Source organism: Orycteropus afer, unplaced genomic scaffold (genome assembly GCF_000298275.1).
Source record: "Orycteropus afer afer isolate SDZICR_OR568_19922 unplaced genomic scaffold, OryAfe1.0 scaffold00013, whole genome shotgun sequence".
Taxonomy (NCBI): domain Eukaryota; kingdom Metazoa; phylum Chordata; class Mammalia; order Tubulidentata; family Orycteropodidae; genus Orycteropus; species Orycteropus afer.
The window spans coordinates 21,617,709-21,634,232 of record NW_006921600.1 but is presented as its reverse complement, the minus strand read 5'-3'; the positions used below and the strand labels follow the sequence as shown (position 1 = coordinate 21,634,232).

Below are 16,524 nucleotides of genomic sequence, written 5' to 3'. Positions count from 1 at the left end.
TCATGATCAAGTGGGACTCATACTAGGTGTGCAGGGATGATTCAACATTAGCAAAACAATGAACATAATCCATTACATCATTAAAATAAAGGAAAAGAACCACATGATCATATCAATCAATGCAGAAAAGACATCTGACAAAATCCATCACCCATTCCTGATAAAAACGCTCAACAAAATAGGAATAGAAGGGAAATTCCTCAGCATAACTAAGGACATATATACAAAACCAGTGGCCAACATTGTTTTCAATGGAGAGGGGCTTAAAGCATTCCCTTTATGAATGGGGAATGCCTTTTATCACCACTTCTGTTTAATATTGTATTGGAAGTACCAGCCAAAACCATAAGGCAAGAAAAAAGAGATAAAAGGTATCCAGATTGGCAAAGAAAAAGTAAAACTATCTCTGTTTGTAGATGATATGATCCTATACATAGAAAATCCCACAGATTCAGCAAGAAATTTACTAGAACTAATTGAAAATTTCAGCAGAGTGGTAGGTACAAGATAAATATACAAAATCAGTCAGATTCCTTTACACTAATGAAGAGAACTCTGGAAAGCAAATCAGGAAAAAAGTACCATTTACAAAACTACCACAAAAAATGAAGTCCTTAGGAATAAATCTAACCAGAGACACTAAAGACCTATACAAAGAAAACTACAAAACACTACTACAAGAAATCAAAAGGGACCTACATCAATGGAAGGATATACCATGCTCATGGATAGGAAGACTTAACATCCTGAAAATGCAAAGCAAACTGCAGATGTAATGAAATTCTGATCCAGATTTCATCATCATTCTTTAAAGAGAGAAAAACTATTCACCAACTTTACATGGAAAGGAAAGAGACCCAAGATAAGTAAAGCATTACTAAAGAAGAGAACAATGTAGGAGGCCTCACCCTTCCCAATCTCAAAACCCACTACACAGCCACAGTAGGTAAAACAGCCTCGTACTGGTACAATGACAGACACATAGACCAATGGAACAGAACTGAGAACCCAGAAGTAAATTCATCCACAGTGGATAAGGTACTTGACTGCTAACCAGAAAGTCAGCAGTTCAAACCCACCAGCTGCTTTGTGGAAGGAAGACAGGGCAATCTATTTCCATAAAGATTTACAGCCTCAGAAGCCCAATGGGGATCGCTATGAGTCAGAAACGACTTGGTGGCAGTGAGCTTGGGAGCTTGGATGGATGGATAGCTGATCTTTGACAAAGGGCTGAAAGTCATTAAATGAGGAAGAGATAGTCTCTTTAACAAATGGTGCTGGCAAAACTGGATATCCATTTGGAGAAAAATTAAACAGGACCCATATCTCACACAATATATACAAATGAACTCATGTTAGATCAAAGACTGGAAAGTAAAACATACAAAACTATAAAGATCATCAAAGAAGAAATAGGGACAAACTTAGGGGCCCTAATACTACATGACATAAATACACTATCAGCCATAATTTAAAATATACAAACTCTTGAAGATAAAATAGAAGACTGGGGCCTCATAAAAATTAGACATGTGCATCAAAAGATTTCACCAGAAGAGTAGAAAGAGAACCCGTAGAGTGTGTGTGTGTGTGTGTGTGTGTGTGTTTGTTGGGGCGAGGGGGTTAGCAATGATCTAACGGACAAGGGCCAATCTCTAAAAGTTATCAAAAACTTAACACCTCAACAACAAAAATACAAATAATGCAATTCAAAAATGGACAGAGGACATGAGCAGACATTTCACCAAAGACATTCAGGTATCCAGCAAACACAATGAAGAAATGCTCATGATCACTAGCCATTAGAGAGATGGAAATCAAAACAACAATAAAATAATCATCTCACCCTAGCATTAATAGCAAAGTTCAAAAAAGCAGAAAACAACAAATTCTGGCAAGGTTGTGGAGACTAGAACCTTCATACACTGCTGGTGGGACTGTAAAATCATGCAACCACTATGAAAAACAGTATGGTGCTTCCTTAAAAAGCTGGAAATAGAAATGCCATATGATCCAGCAATCACACTGCTAGGTATATATCCTAGAGAAATAGGAGCCCTGCCATAGACAGATATATGCACACCTGTGTTCCTCGCAGCACTATTCATAATGGCAAAAAGATGGGAACAACCTAAATGCCCAGTGGATGAATGTGTAAACAAACGATGGTACATGCACAGAATGGAATACTATGCAATGTTAAAGAATCTATGAAACATCTCATAACATGGATGAACCTAAGAGGACATTATGCTGAGTAAAATCAGTCAATCACAAAAGGACAAATATTGTATGAGACCACTATTGTAAAAAGACAAAAAGGGTTTCACACAAAAAGAAATATTCTTTGTTTGTTAATGGAGTGGTAGGGGAAGGAGGTTAAACCACTTACTAGAGGGTAAACACATATTAACTTGGGTGAAGGGGAAGGCAATGTACAATAAGAGGGAAGACAGTACAAAATGATAAAGGAAAGGAAGATTAGATTAGAGTTTTAATGGCAACAGAGGTAAATACTAATTCATGCACAATCCTGAAATTAAAATAATAATAAAGCTTTTGTATTATTTTAGTGGAGCTAGAGGAAGCAGCAGGGCTAAATGCATGAGCTCAAAATTTAATTCTTCAAAGTAAAGTGATTGGTCTTCCTAGAACTGAGGATTTAGACTTCTGAGTTCTTTTTGCCTCACTGAACCTATGCACTGTTATGACTTACCTGTTTGCCCAATTGTTTTGGCATCACCTAGTCAAGCTTCAGTCTTTGAGTACCTCAATTTTCCCTTGAGATAGGGGAACTAGTAATCCTCCCATAATGGGGAGAGATTGAATGTTATTATTTGGGTAACCACTTCAATAGTAAAACCACCACTGTGTCCATGACTATTTCCCAACTGGAGGAGAGAACACATAAGATGAAGTGGTACTTGCCCTTAGGAATTTATAGTTTCTTATGCTAGGGAGTGTTTTCTCTTTTAATAAGAGAGTGCTTTAAGTTCTTAAGGGGAACAGACCAATATAAATTGTTGATTTTTATGACTTCATTTGTTGTCTTGTTGGCACTGTTTCTTTGAGCTTTTCTTTTTTTCTCTCTCATGTTCATTCATGTTTTCTCTTTATTTATCATGTACCTTCATGAAATAGAAGATCACTTAGCAATGATTCACTTTTATAACTGTTCACTCAAACTTTTTAATCCCTCGTTCAGATGGTTTCTATCAGGTGAAAAGAGAGAAAAAAGAACCTCTCATCTACCTTCCTTCAACCAGGATGGATGCCTCTTTCCCATTTCTTGGTCAACCTAGAGTCCTGGAGGATCATGTGAATAACTCAGAAAAGGTTTTTAATGTCACCCATTATTAAATATTACTTCTATATAGAGTGTAAATAGAATAAATTTTATACTTAGGAGAAACGACATCAGGTTAGAGTAAGATGAAACTTATTCAAAACATTCTTCATCCAAAATGGGTCATAATTTAGACTCTATAGTGCTTTGATTTTTGTCAGTATCCCAATATTCTTGATTCCTCCTTGCACCTCCAGGTTATCCTAAAGGATTAGAGTCCCTCTAACTCAGATTTTTTCAGCTTCAGCACTATTGACATTTTGGGCTGGATAATTCTTTGTTGTGAGGGACTGCCCTGTGCATAGGATATTTAACAGCATCTCTGGCCTTACCCACTAGATGCCAGTAGCAAACCCTTAGTTATGACAATCAAAAATGCCTCCAGACATTGTCAAACGTCCCTTGGAGGCCAAAATAGCCCTCACTTGAGAACCACTGCTGTAACTCAAATCCGTAAGTGAATATTTACTCCTTTCAAGATACTCTCAGTAGACCTACTCCTCACATTGCTTCAGACCCTTAACCAATGAACATTTACTTTTTCAGCTTCTTAGTACCTCTACTCTACATGAGTAGACTGTTTGCTGTTATGAACCAGCCAATGGCAGGGCCTTAATGAGTTATAAGGGAAACTAGGATATTTTTTTAACCTTTTAGGTAGGCTTGAATAATGACATTCATACAGTACAGCCTTAGATGCCAGTATGAACAAGAGAATGCTAGTTGGATAGACTATGCACAGTTTTTGTGTTTAATTATCATAACCTTTCCTCCTAACTAATCTAGCTCCTGCCCTATCTGTGCAGAGGAGAGACACTGCTGCTTAGTGGCTAAGCAAATGAACATAGAGTCTAACAGACCTTGGTTTGAGTCCTGGTTTTGTCGTTCACTAGCTCTGTGACATTGGGTGAGACAGTCTCTTTGAGCCTCAGTTTCCTCGTCTTTAAAAGTAGAAAGAGTAACATTTCATAGAGTTGCTGTGAATATTAAATGACGTTTTCATTTATAAAGCAGTTAGCACACAGCATGTTCTGAGTAAATGATAGAGATTATTACTTTATTATTATTTTATCACTTTCCTGTATTGTCCCAACCTCCCTTCTTACACACATACACACACTCACTCACTTATACCCCAATTCATACACTCCTTAGTTCTCCCTCTCAAAGAAATCTCATGGCATCACAATTTCAGCCCTCTTCAACTTCAGATTGCTTGTTTTGTTATCAAGCATTTTTTAATTTCCAGATAGAAGCCAGAGGTTCCCTGTGTAAACAGAGAGCTCAGAAGCAAAGAGCAGGTACCATAAGGTTGGAAGTAGTTTGGGAAGATTTGAAGCAAACACTAATTCTAGGTTTCTCAGCCTCCTCATTAACGAAAAGAGCTACAGTGCTAGATAGGTGCTTTGTTGGACCGTTAGAAAATTATACCCTTCTTCTTTTATATTGAGGAGCTTTGGTGGTGTAGTGGTTCAGGCATTTGGCTACTAACTGAAAAAGGTTGGTGATTCGACTGACCAGCTGCTCCATGGAAGAAAGATGAGGCAGTCTGCTTCCGTAAAGATTTACAGCCTTGGAAACCCGTTGGGGGTTGCTGAGTTGAAATTGACTTGATGGCAGTGAGTTTGGTTTGTTCTTGGTTATTTCATACTGCATTCTTCATATAACTGTGGTCACACTTAATGTGGATTTTATCCCTTCCCTGGCTCTTATCTGAGTCATTGTGCAGGTTTACATTGTTCATAGGGTTGTTGTCTAGATCACATGATTGCTACAAGGATAAAATGAAAAATTGCATCATGGTACTTGACACAAGGCTGGTAATATACTAAGTGCTCGGTAAATGGTACTGCCATTGTTACTGTTGCTGCTGTTCTAGTGGAGAGAAGATGTTTGATCTGGACAAAGGAGGCCAGACGGTTCCCCAGAACACCAGAATAATATAAAGAACTTTTAAAGCCTTTTCCTTGCCCCCATTTTTGAAAGGTATAAAATATAGGCTACTCTGTAGTGCTGCCCTCTGGGGTTCCTAACCAGGCCCTCGTGGCCTGAGAGGCATGTTGTTTCCTATCCACTCAATATCATGAAGCAGCTAAGCTATAGAAAGCACTTGGCCAGTATAAAACAAATAATGCTTACAGATGATAATAAATATAAATAAATAATACATGGTGGATCTGAAGTCTTTTTAATAAGAAGACATGTTCAAACCAAAACCAAAAAGACATGTTGGCTCAGTTCAAATACTGCTTCCCTGTGCCTTGGAGTAGTCTTTAATATATAATGTTTACTGAACCAAACACTTCTGAATTTTTTCCTTAAGGGTATGAGGCTATTGCTTCTTAGAAGAGAGCTCCAACTTAGTCTGTTAGTCTCTGAAACTGAGAATTGATCCCATTGGCTTGACCTCTAGGCATGGGGGCTGGGGTGTCTTGCAGGTCATGAAGACATATCACATGTACAATGCTGACAGCATCAGTGCTCAGAGCAAGCTAAAGGAGGCTGAGAAGCAGGAGGAGAAGCAAATTGGCAAATCAGTAAAGCAGGAGGACCGGCAGACCCCACGCTCCCCCGACTCCTCGTCCAATGTTCGTATTGAGGAAAAGCATGTCCGGAGGAGCTCAGTGAAGAAGATTGAGAAGATGAAGGAGAAGGTGGGTATGTGTGGACAGCTGGAGGGGTTGCAGAGGAATGCTGTGGGGAGTAGGACTGACAGAAATTTCCAAGTAGGCACCCTGAAGAGCAGAACAAGGGAGCTTGTGTTCCTTTTACTGCCTAATGACCAAAAGTCCTTACTCACAACCCTGGAAAAGATCCTAGTTATTGGAAGAATGGAGGAATGTGGGCTCCAAGTTTTTTACCTCTAGCAGATAAAGAAGAACCAGTAGTCATCTTTCCTAGTCCATTTTACAAATAGAGCCAAATGTCCTGTTGCCTGGGAGACTGTAGACAGAGAATTTGTCTTGAGTTGTCAGGTATTCAGGAGCAGGGGTAGGGACAGCTCTTTGAGTTGGCAGTGCCAGGATGGAGCATGGCATTTGTAGAACCAAAGCGGGGCACGTATCTGTCGTAGGCTGCCTCATTAACCTTTCCTGAATTGATCTACATTATGCCCTTGAATCTCATTAAACAGAATTAGAACCCAATTTAAGGCAGATGCGCATTGGGAGTAGCAGCATAATTGTGGTTCTTGAACGTACTGTACTTTCATCTTTCAGAGAACAATTTCCCCTTTTTTAAAAAACCAAAAAAAAAGTAAACTTGAACTTCTGTTCCCTTTTCAGCGCCAAGCCAAGTACACGGAGAATAAGCTGAAAGCCATTAAAGCCCGGAATGAGTACTTACTGGCTTTGGAGGCAACCAATGCATCTGTCTTCAAATACTACATCCATGACCTGTCTGATCTTATTGATGTAAGTACTTGAAGCCAGGGGTCCAAGGGCACCTGTTTGCCATCGTTAGAACCCTGGTCAGCTGTTCCCTGGTTCTGTTGCTCAGGGATCTCAGGGTATTTTGAGAACAATTGTGCACATTGTTGGATGTGACCACCATCTATCAGAGGATTACCATGTGCCAGGTACCAAGAGAAACACTTTAGACAATATCTCATTTAATCCTCACTCCTGCCCTGGGAGGAAGGGTGATTAACTCTATTTTTACAGATTGTCATTCCGAGGATTTAGTTAACTTACCCAGAGTCAGCTGACAGTGACAGACAAAATTCTCATCAAGGTCTTATTACCAAACCCATGCTTATAGCCACTGTGCTCTACCATCCCCTAGGAAATACTCTCTTACATCAGCTACTTATAGCCTATGAAAGTTAGTGACAAGAGCTAAAAAGTTAGGTTGCTCTCATTGACATTTGTTGTACATTACATTTACATCAATGTTCTCAATATCATATCATTTGGTAGTCATGTCACCCTCATGGATAAATATTGATTTCCATTTTGTAGTTAGGGAATCTAGGGGTCCGGCAAGGTATACCACACATTTGGATCCTGATCAGGAGGGTTTCTGGATGCCCCTGACATCTGACCCGTCCTTTCTGATAAGTAGTGCAAAGGTCAGTGGGAGAAGCATGTTGGTAAGTTTGAGGCATGTTTTGTATGAGGCAGCCATAAGGGATTGTCCTTGGGGGGTGCACATAGTTAAGTACTCGACTACTAGCGAAAAGGTTGGCAGTTCAAACCCACCCAGGGATCCCTCAGAAGACAGTCTGGTGATCTACTTCTGAAAAATCACCCATTGGATGATCACCCATTCTACTCTGCACAGTTCTACTCTGCACACATAGGGTTGCTATGAATTGGAATCAACTCAACAGCAGCTGTCAAGAACAGGCCACAAGGGATAAGCTTTTTGTCTTTGGCCTTATGGGTCAGGCTTGGCCTCTTTTCTCCTGCTGCTTCCCCCAAACCTTGTAGTTGAGTCTTACAAATATTCTCACTTATAGGTGCTAATGTAGTCCAGTTTCTAAATCAGTCCTGATTAAAGCTATGTAAGTACACCTTTTCTCACCTTCCCCTCCAGCCATTAAAGTGAGGGCTCTGGAACCAGATGATTTAGCATCAGCATGCCAGTCTCCAGAGCTTCGGGAATGTCCTTACCAGTCCTGTCTCTGAGGCCTGGCATTTGCCTCAAGCTCTCAGCGGACACTCCTTGCAAAGTTGTCTGCCTTGGTTTCTCCTCAAGCAAACCTGTCACACCTTCATATCATGTGGATTCTGGCCTAATATTCACTGTTATATAACCAGCTAGGTCATCTGGGGTCACCTGGGGCTGTCACTTAACTATTCTGGACTTCTCCCTTTGTCTGCTTCACCTCACTCAGTAAGCTAAAGAATTGGTACTTAAATCTGGCCTCTTATCAGAGTTACTTGAGGAGCTTTTCAAAAATACAGAGTCCTGTCTCTTCACCCAGGATTTTTGATTCAATAGGTTTCAGCCTCTTAATGCCCTGGGTGTCATTGTCTCTCTGGGAAATGGAGCCCTGACTCCTGTTCAGGAGCCTCTTTGTTCTCTTTGCTTGTTGATGCCAATCTGAACACTGTCCTTCAGTGGAGGTCAGAGCCCTAAACAAGATCCTGTCTGCGTCCTCCAGGGAACAGCTCCTCACTGTTGGGAGAAATGCCTGTTCTAGCATGAAGAGAATTACTTCTTTCTTATGCTCAGTTTCTACTATTTATCTCACATCCACACTGTCCAGTCTGCCACGCCTTTTCTACTGGTTTGTCCCTTCAGAGCCAGTTTCCCACCCCTATCACCAAAATGCTCACCTCAGGAAAAGAAAGAGGCTGCTGATGTATCATTCACAACCTTTGCAATCCACAGACCCTCTATCAGGTGTGAGCCAGAAAATAAAACAGCTGCCATCGATAGTTGTGTCAGAGAACTGGGCTCTAAAGGTTTTCAGTGGCTGATTTTTTAGAAGTAGATCACCAGGCCTTTCTTCCTAGGCACCTCTGGGTGCACTGGAACCTCCAACCTTTTGTTTATCAGCTGAGTATGTTAACTGCTTCATGAGATATGAGCAGATGTCTTGAAGTCAGTCTAAGAAGCAAACTATTTTGTACTTTATTATCATTTAAGTTTTTTTTTTTTTTTTTTTTTTTTAAGTATGTTAAGAGCCTAACTTCCCAGGATGTGGTATGAAATGCCATAAAGTTAGCACGCCAGCCTCCTCAGCACTCAGCCAGGGTGTGGGACTAGGTTACTATGAGTAAGTCCAGCTTGGTAGCTTCCAGGCCACGTGGGTAGGAAAGTTGCTCTTACTTCCTTGCTGCTGGGTGTTTTGTTGTATCTTGCTTTATTCTGTTTACTTGCTTGTTTTGTTTTTGTTTTTCTTGGGGCCAATTACTGTCTTTAAAAAAAAAAAGTGGATAATATTATCCTGGTCTATAAATGTTTAGCAAATATTATTTATAGTGAGATTGTATGGCAGGCACTGTGCTCTGCACTATGGGTACGAAAAGGAATAAAATAATTTTTTATTCCTTTTTTATAGACATTTTTTATTCTTATTTATAGACATGCAAAAAAACCTAAAACCCACTGCCATCGAGTCGATTCCAACTCATAGTGACCCTGTAAGAGAGAACTGCCCTATAGGGTTCCCAAGGCTATAAATCTTTACAGAAGCAGACTGCTTCATGTTCCATGGAGCACTGGTAGATTCCAACCATTAACCTCTGGTTAACAGCTGGTAGTAGGCCTTAGCCACTGTACCACCAGAGCTCCTCATAGACATGCAGACATAATTTCTATGAAACTGGGCAAGTGCGGTGCCAGAGGTAAGCAGAGTGAGTGCTAAGACAGTGTTTTTTCACACTGTAGATCATGATTCGTTAGGGGACTCATGAAATCACTTTTATGTGTTTTGACCCTTTTTATAAATGAATAGGATGGAGTATAGCAGAGGACATCACACTAGTAAGGTCAAGTTTTATTTTTGAAACTTATTTTAGGAGCGCACTCACATGTGTGTATGTGCATGCACAGGTGTACACACATGCATTGCAATATAAGATGCATTTTATGCTGTGAATTGGGGATCAAAAAAAGTTTGAGAGCCACTGAGAACAGGGGAACAGAGGAAGAAGCTCTGTTAATCTCCTCTATGAGGGCAAGAACCAGGTCTTCTCTTTACTTTAGTAGCCCCCAGCACTTAATACGTAGCTGGTCATATAATATGTTCATTGAAAGAAAGAAGGAATAGAAGGAAGGCAGAAGAGGAAATTCCTTAAGCCAAGTCTTTTTCTTTTTGTGCCTTTTAATTTTTTTTTAATTGAAGTATAATTGACAAATCATACCCCCTTGTAACCTACCTACATCTCTATCAAGATAAGAATGTCTTCATCACCTCAGAAAGTTCCTCTTGCCTCTCCCTAGTCAATCTATCCCCGCCCTGAGGCAACCTCTGTTCTGATTTCTCTCACTATAAATTAGTTTTGTCTGTTGTAGAACTTCACAAAGATGGGATTATGCAGCGTGTACCTTTTGTATCTGTCTTACTTTTTCCTCAGCATGATATTTTTGAGCTTCACCTAGGTTGTTGCCTATATCAGAATTTGTTCCTTTTTATTGTGACCCGATGCATTAAAAAGGACAAAAAAAAACCAGTGCTTTGATGATGAACTTACAGTCTGAGCAGGAGTGAGTGGGGAGGCTGGGTACCTTGGCATTCAGATCTTCACAGTTTCCAAAACTTGCTTTGAGCCATAGAATGAATCTTGTTCCAGTCCATTGCCATCTGTGTTATGTGCACCATTCAGCCTCCATCCTAGGGGTGTTGAAGTGTAATGCATGCTTAAGGCATTGAGGCTAAGTGAAAAGAAGGGCTTTTTTTGTTTTGTTTTGTTTTTTGTCTTAATTCCAGTACAATGACACAAGGACTATCCCCCGACTTCTTTTTATAGTACAGTATAAGATTTAAAGTTGGACTATAGGAATTCATGTGAGACATCTGACACATGGCAGGAAAACCTTGGCTTCAAGCCAGAAAGACATTCTGAGCTCACTTGATGGCATCTAAGAACTGGAGGCTCATTGGAATGTAATTTTCCTTCCCCATACTCCTGTGGCTCTCTCAACCCAGGAGCAGATGGATGAATGAAGAACAGCTCATTGTCCTCATGCATAGCTGAGTGTTGTGAGTGCCCTATATTTGGACAGAAAGTTTGGGAAGTCATATGCTCTCAAGTCTACAAGGGAACTTGATTTTCTCAGTAGGAAATGTTACTAAGGGCAGTATTTTTCTCTTCTGAGTGAACTTAAAGTGGATCTTAAGAGACACCCATTTTTCTTTTCTAGGGCTTCTGTAGTGTCTCAGAGTGAGGAAGTCAACTGGTAAAGGGTTAATGAGCTATCAGTGCAAGTCATCAGACATCTGGATGGGCTGTCATTAAATTCTTATAAAAAGTTGATTTCCCCTGACAGGGTTTTATCAAACATTTATATAGCCCACAAATGGCCATGGGAACTCAGCTTGGCCACAGAACTCATGAGAAGCCATGGAAAGCATGTTTTGTCCCCGTTATGGGCACAATAATGTGCTGCCTCTACTCAGTGTGATTCTTCTAGGAACAGGGATGAAATATTCAAATCCTGTTTATCTAACTTGCCAGAAATTGCTTCTTTGCTGAAGACTCAGGTCTGGCTGTTGTTCCTACAGACATGTGGCTAGCCAGGCCCTGGAAAACCTATTCTGAACTTGCCTGGTTGGCTGGGGCTGTAGAGGATACAGAGAGCGCACTACAGGTCAGACCCTTCTTTACTGGCACAGCTAAGCTACCAGTTTCATAAATAGAGACAGTAGACCAATCCTGGAAAAGCTCCTTGCCTTCCTTAGTCTATACAAAGTGAGCAAAATAGAAGGCTTCAGTCTACTCACTTGATTTAAATGAGTATTCAACCTATTTGCATAATTCCCAAAGAAGCCCTGGTAGCGCAGTGATTAAGTACTTGGCTGTTGATTTGGTTCTCTACTACTGCTGTAATAATCATACCACAAATGGATGGCTTTAATGAACAGGGATTTAGTCTCTTACAGTTTAGGAGGCTAGAAGTCCAAGTTCAAAGTGCCAGCTCTTGGGGCTGGGTGAAAGCCCTTCGACCTTGGCCTTAAGCTCTGTCTCTTGCTGCCAGCCCACTGAAGCTGGAGGCACCTCTTAGATCAGGCAGCTGCTGGCTGATGAAGCTGACAAACTCAAGGTCAACAAATAAAATGGCACATCCCAAGATTATCAGGCAATATGGCAGGCTACACTAATTCAAGTCCATTAATAGTCCCAAGATTGACAGACAACATGGCAAAACAGAAAGTTTGGGAAGTCATTTGCTCCCAGTCATATGCTCACAGTTTTCAAAACTTGCTTTGAGCCATAGAATGAAGACTCAGCTACATACATGGTCCAAGCATGCCAAAAAGCTAGAGACCTTTCTCAAAGCTGTCTTCTTATAAGCTGGAAGCAGACCATATCCCTAAGACACCTACTCAGCTACTCCAATAGATTCTACCATGGAGTTGATTACCAGTCTCATCATGGGGGAATAACTACAACAAGCTGCCCAGCCACTTAAAACCAGGCCCAGCCAAGTTGACACACAACTACCACAGCTGTTAACCAAAAGATCAGAGTTTCAAACCCACCAGCCACTCCACAGGACAAAGGTGTAGCAATCTGCTTCCATAAAGATTACAGCCTAGAAACCCTATGGGGGCACTTCTATTCTGGGTTGCTATGAGTTGGAATCAACTTGATGGTAATGGGTTTGGTTTGATTCATATTATTCACTGAGAGGCTGGAATTTATGCTCCTGGCATCCATTAATTGACTGATCTTTATTGAATGCCTATTGCAGAAAGAGCATCATGGTGAGGGATTGAAAAAGAATAAGACATTGGCCATGCCTTCTATGAAACTTACCTTTAGATTTAGGTGATTGGAAATGGCAGTCACAGAATGAGAGCATGGATTCTGTGACACATGAAGGCTGCAGACAAGTGTGATTCTGAGTGGAGACAGATCTGTGTAGGCCAGGGTCGCAGGGCTGGCTGGCAGGCTTCCCAGAGGCTACGAATTTGACTTAGATCTTGAAGACTGGGTCTAATTCCAACAGCTGAGAAGAGTGGGAATCATTTCAGAAAGGAAGGATGTTAGGAGCAGAGGGGCAGAGGTCAGTGAATTTGAGGATATTGTAGTATTGGTGGCTGCATGATGCCATATATATATGTAAATACATTGCCTATATTTACAAGTACAACAATCTAGGAAGCTGATGTCATCCTCATTTGATGCTCAGAGAGGTTAAGTAGCTTGCTCAAGGTCACACAGCTGATTTCAAGCTCATGGTTTTTCAGTACTCTGCCCTAAACAGAGAGTATGGCATTGGATTAAAACAGACAAGTCTGAAGATAAAAATGGAGATAATGTTGGATGGGTACGATGAGGACTACAATTTGTTCTGGCTGTTTGACCTTGCTCTAGTTCTTTAATTTCACTGAACCTGTGCTTCCTAGTCTGGAAAAACAAGATAATATCTACCTCATAAGGATTATTTTAAGGATTAAAATGAAATATGTATATAAAAAGGAGCTCTGGTGATATAGTGCCCAAGGTTAGCACACTGCCTGGTATATGATAAGCACACATAGTAAATAGAAGCAATTTTTAATTGCCAAACTGAGGAAGGTAAAATTTACCTTAGAAAAAAATGAGAGCTATTTTTGGTCCTTTAGCAGGGGACTGAGGTAATATCTGCATTTTAAGACAGTTAAGCAGTCAGCCCTGGTGTAAGATAATAAGGGTATGAATCAGGGTAGGGGTACTGAGAACAGAGAGGAAAGCATGTAGAGGTTTATGAAGTGCACGTTGCTTCCCCCTAATTCTTTTCTGCCCTAAAGAGCCCACTAGAACACACACACATGCACACACACACACATGTGCACACACACACTTGCTCAGCCTGTGTGCAGCACCACTCTTGTAATTAGGCTTACAGGGATAGAGTTAATCATCAGGGTCTACACAGAGCTAGTACTGGAGGTACAGGTTCAAGGGCAGCCTGGCTAGACAGCAGCATCTCCCAGAGGAGAAAGGGCCTTGCACGTGCAGCCTCCCAATCAGCTGCTTTTGTCTAGCTTCTATTTGCCCTTCCCTCTCAACTGAATTTAATATCTTTCCATCCTCTGCCTCTACTTAAGCTGTAACTGCTATTCTTCCGCTGTAGCCCGACACCTGCCAGGGCCTGTTGGCACTGAACCCAGAGCTCAGCCTGACAGGCACTGCATTGCTGAGCATCTTGTCAGATTCTGAGTGGGAAGAGGCACATCACATGCTTTTTCTTCCTCAGTAGTGGTTGCTCCCAATGCGATCATGATAAGGGGGAGAGGACAAGGTAGGGAGTTAATTTGATACCTGCTTATGGAATAAAATGGCATTCAGGCAGAATGTCTTTATCTATGGATTCTTCTCTGGTGTCTCTTCTTGGGTTTGGGACCTCAAAGCTGCTTGAGCAATAGAAAGGATAATAGATATCTTAGGAATTTGAATCTCCAGGTGCTTCGAGGATAGCAAGTACTATTGTAAAGTTACTGAATGTCATTACTGAAGGGGATCTTAGGGATTACATTTAGTTCAAGGGTTTCCAGACTTTTTCTCTTGCAGAAGAACTCATTCTTCAAACCAGACCTTAGGTAGAATCCCAACATATAAAATAGAAAAAGCAGCAGAAATGGTTTGGTTGAAGCAGGGATAGGAGGTGCCAAGTCCTACTAGTTTGCCTGCCCTCCTACTCCCTTCTCCAGGGCAGTTCTTGAGCACTGGCACAGCATCTTAGAGCTCTGGTCTACAGCTGGAAAACCACTGACCTGCTCAGATCTGTTCACTTTACAGTCTAAGAAACAGGCTCAGGGATGGAAAGTGGCTCTTCCAAGGTTGCTTGACTTCTTGTCCAGTGCTTGTTTTATACTGTGGCCTTTTTTCTACCATCTTCTTTTTTACATTTTGCTTTTAAAAAATCAGAATTCTTTATGTGATCTGAATTTGTTCATTAAAACTTACCTTTTGAGTTCTTTGGTCCTATATACGCTCTTTTTGTAGGGCAGGGGCTTGAATACAGATATTCTAGTCTATAGCTAAGGCCTGCCCCACAATGTTGGCAGTTGGTGGGGGTAATAACTAATAGAGAATTATTTACACACACACCCCTCCATTCTCTTTTTCACCCACCCAGAGTTCTAAGTAAGTTTGGGTAAATTAACTGCTCTTGAAACACTCCTTTTTTCTGATTCCTTAATGATGAAATGACTTGGCTTGGTTGGAGTTTAGTGACTGAGATACAGTAACCCTAAAGGAGTGGCAATCTGCATTTTTATGTTTGAATTTTGTTAAGTGACATGCCCAGATAAAACTGAAAATAGAATTCTCTTCAACTCTCAACTCTTCTCATGGTTGCCAAATGCATGATTGAGTAATGTCATGGCATTTTCATGAATCTGCCTCATTCTTACCACTGCACAGACCTCTAAGGTATTTAACCACTGTAGTGGGAATCAAGAACTGAGAAATCTCACCCCAATCTTGAAAGTCAGCATATCAGCCTTCTTCCCACTATACAGCCAGTCTTATTGTCATGGTCAGATCTACCCTGAAGGGCCACCCTTCTTTTCTGCCAAGCCTTGGGCTTGTCCATAGTCTGATCATATGCCTTCTTCTTCCCACAGCAGTGCTGTGACCTAGGCTACCACGCTAGCCTGAACCGGGCCCTACGCACCTTCCTCTCTGCTGAGTTGAACCTGGAGCAGTCAAAGCACGAGGGTTTGGATGCCATTGAGAATGCGGTAGAAAACCTGGATGCTACCAGTGACAAGCAGCGCCTCATGGAGATGTACAACAATGTCTTCTGCCCACCTATGAAGTTTGAGTTCCAGCCCCACATGGGGGACATGGTGAGGCCCTCTCCCCATCCCCACTCCCCCAAGGGGTTGGAGCTCTCTTGTCTCATTTATCTCTAGCTTAGCAACACTGAGGCCACATTATTCTGGGGAGAGAGGCCTGGGGGCTAGCTTCCTGTCAGGTGGGTGTCTGTCCTACTGAAGTAAGGCATGATCTGTGTATTGACTGAGTGTTTGCTGTCTACCAGGCTTGGCTGTGGTCACTGGGTACTACAGCACTCAGAGAGCTTACAGTCTGGTGAGAGAGATCACTGAGGGTGGAAAGAAATTAGAAAAATGAATAAGGAGGGTCATCTAAAGGGGCCAGCATGATCAAAGAGGTGAAACCCCACAGGTATGTTCCAGGTTACTAAGACTTAGTCTGGTGGAGGGAAAGGGTAGTGCCAAATAGTGAGGCTGGAAAAGTGAGAGCCAAGGTAAAGCCAGACCCTAGAGGCCTTGTTGGGGGAAGGTTAACTGGGAGAGTGGGTTCTTTTGTCATTGGATTCTGGGGTATCTTACTGTCCTGAGACTAGAAGATTAAAATAAAGGCTGTAGTTTCACTTGGGTATTAAACGCAAACATCAAAATGGATATCTCCAGAAAGAAGTGGAGCTAAGATGTCATCCTAAAGGCCTGGTGTTGGCTGCCAAGGCCGGGGAGCATGATCATGAGGGCCTGGTTTTGGATTCTTCATCTGCAATGACTGAAAAAAAATCCAAAACCAAACCAAACCCAT

General features: G+C 41.4%; 1 protein-coding gene across 1 annotated transcript in view; it reads left to right on the top strand.

Annotated features, from left to right (window-relative positions):
- Window positions 1–16,524, top strand: part of SRGAP2 (SLIT-ROBO Rho GTPase activating protein 2) — a 351,569-nt gene that overhangs the window by 248,839 nt on the left and 86,206 nt on the right. Inside the window, exons 5-7 of the mRNA XM_042782562.1 lie at window positions 5,785–6,000; window positions 6,631–6,759; window positions 15,576–15,800. Coding sequence (XP_042638496.1) covers window positions 5,785–6,000; window positions 6,631–6,759; window positions 15,576–15,800 — 570 coding nt within the window. The remainder of the gene's footprint in view (window positions 1–5,784; window positions 6,001–6,630; window positions 6,760–15,575; window positions 15,801–16,524) is intronic.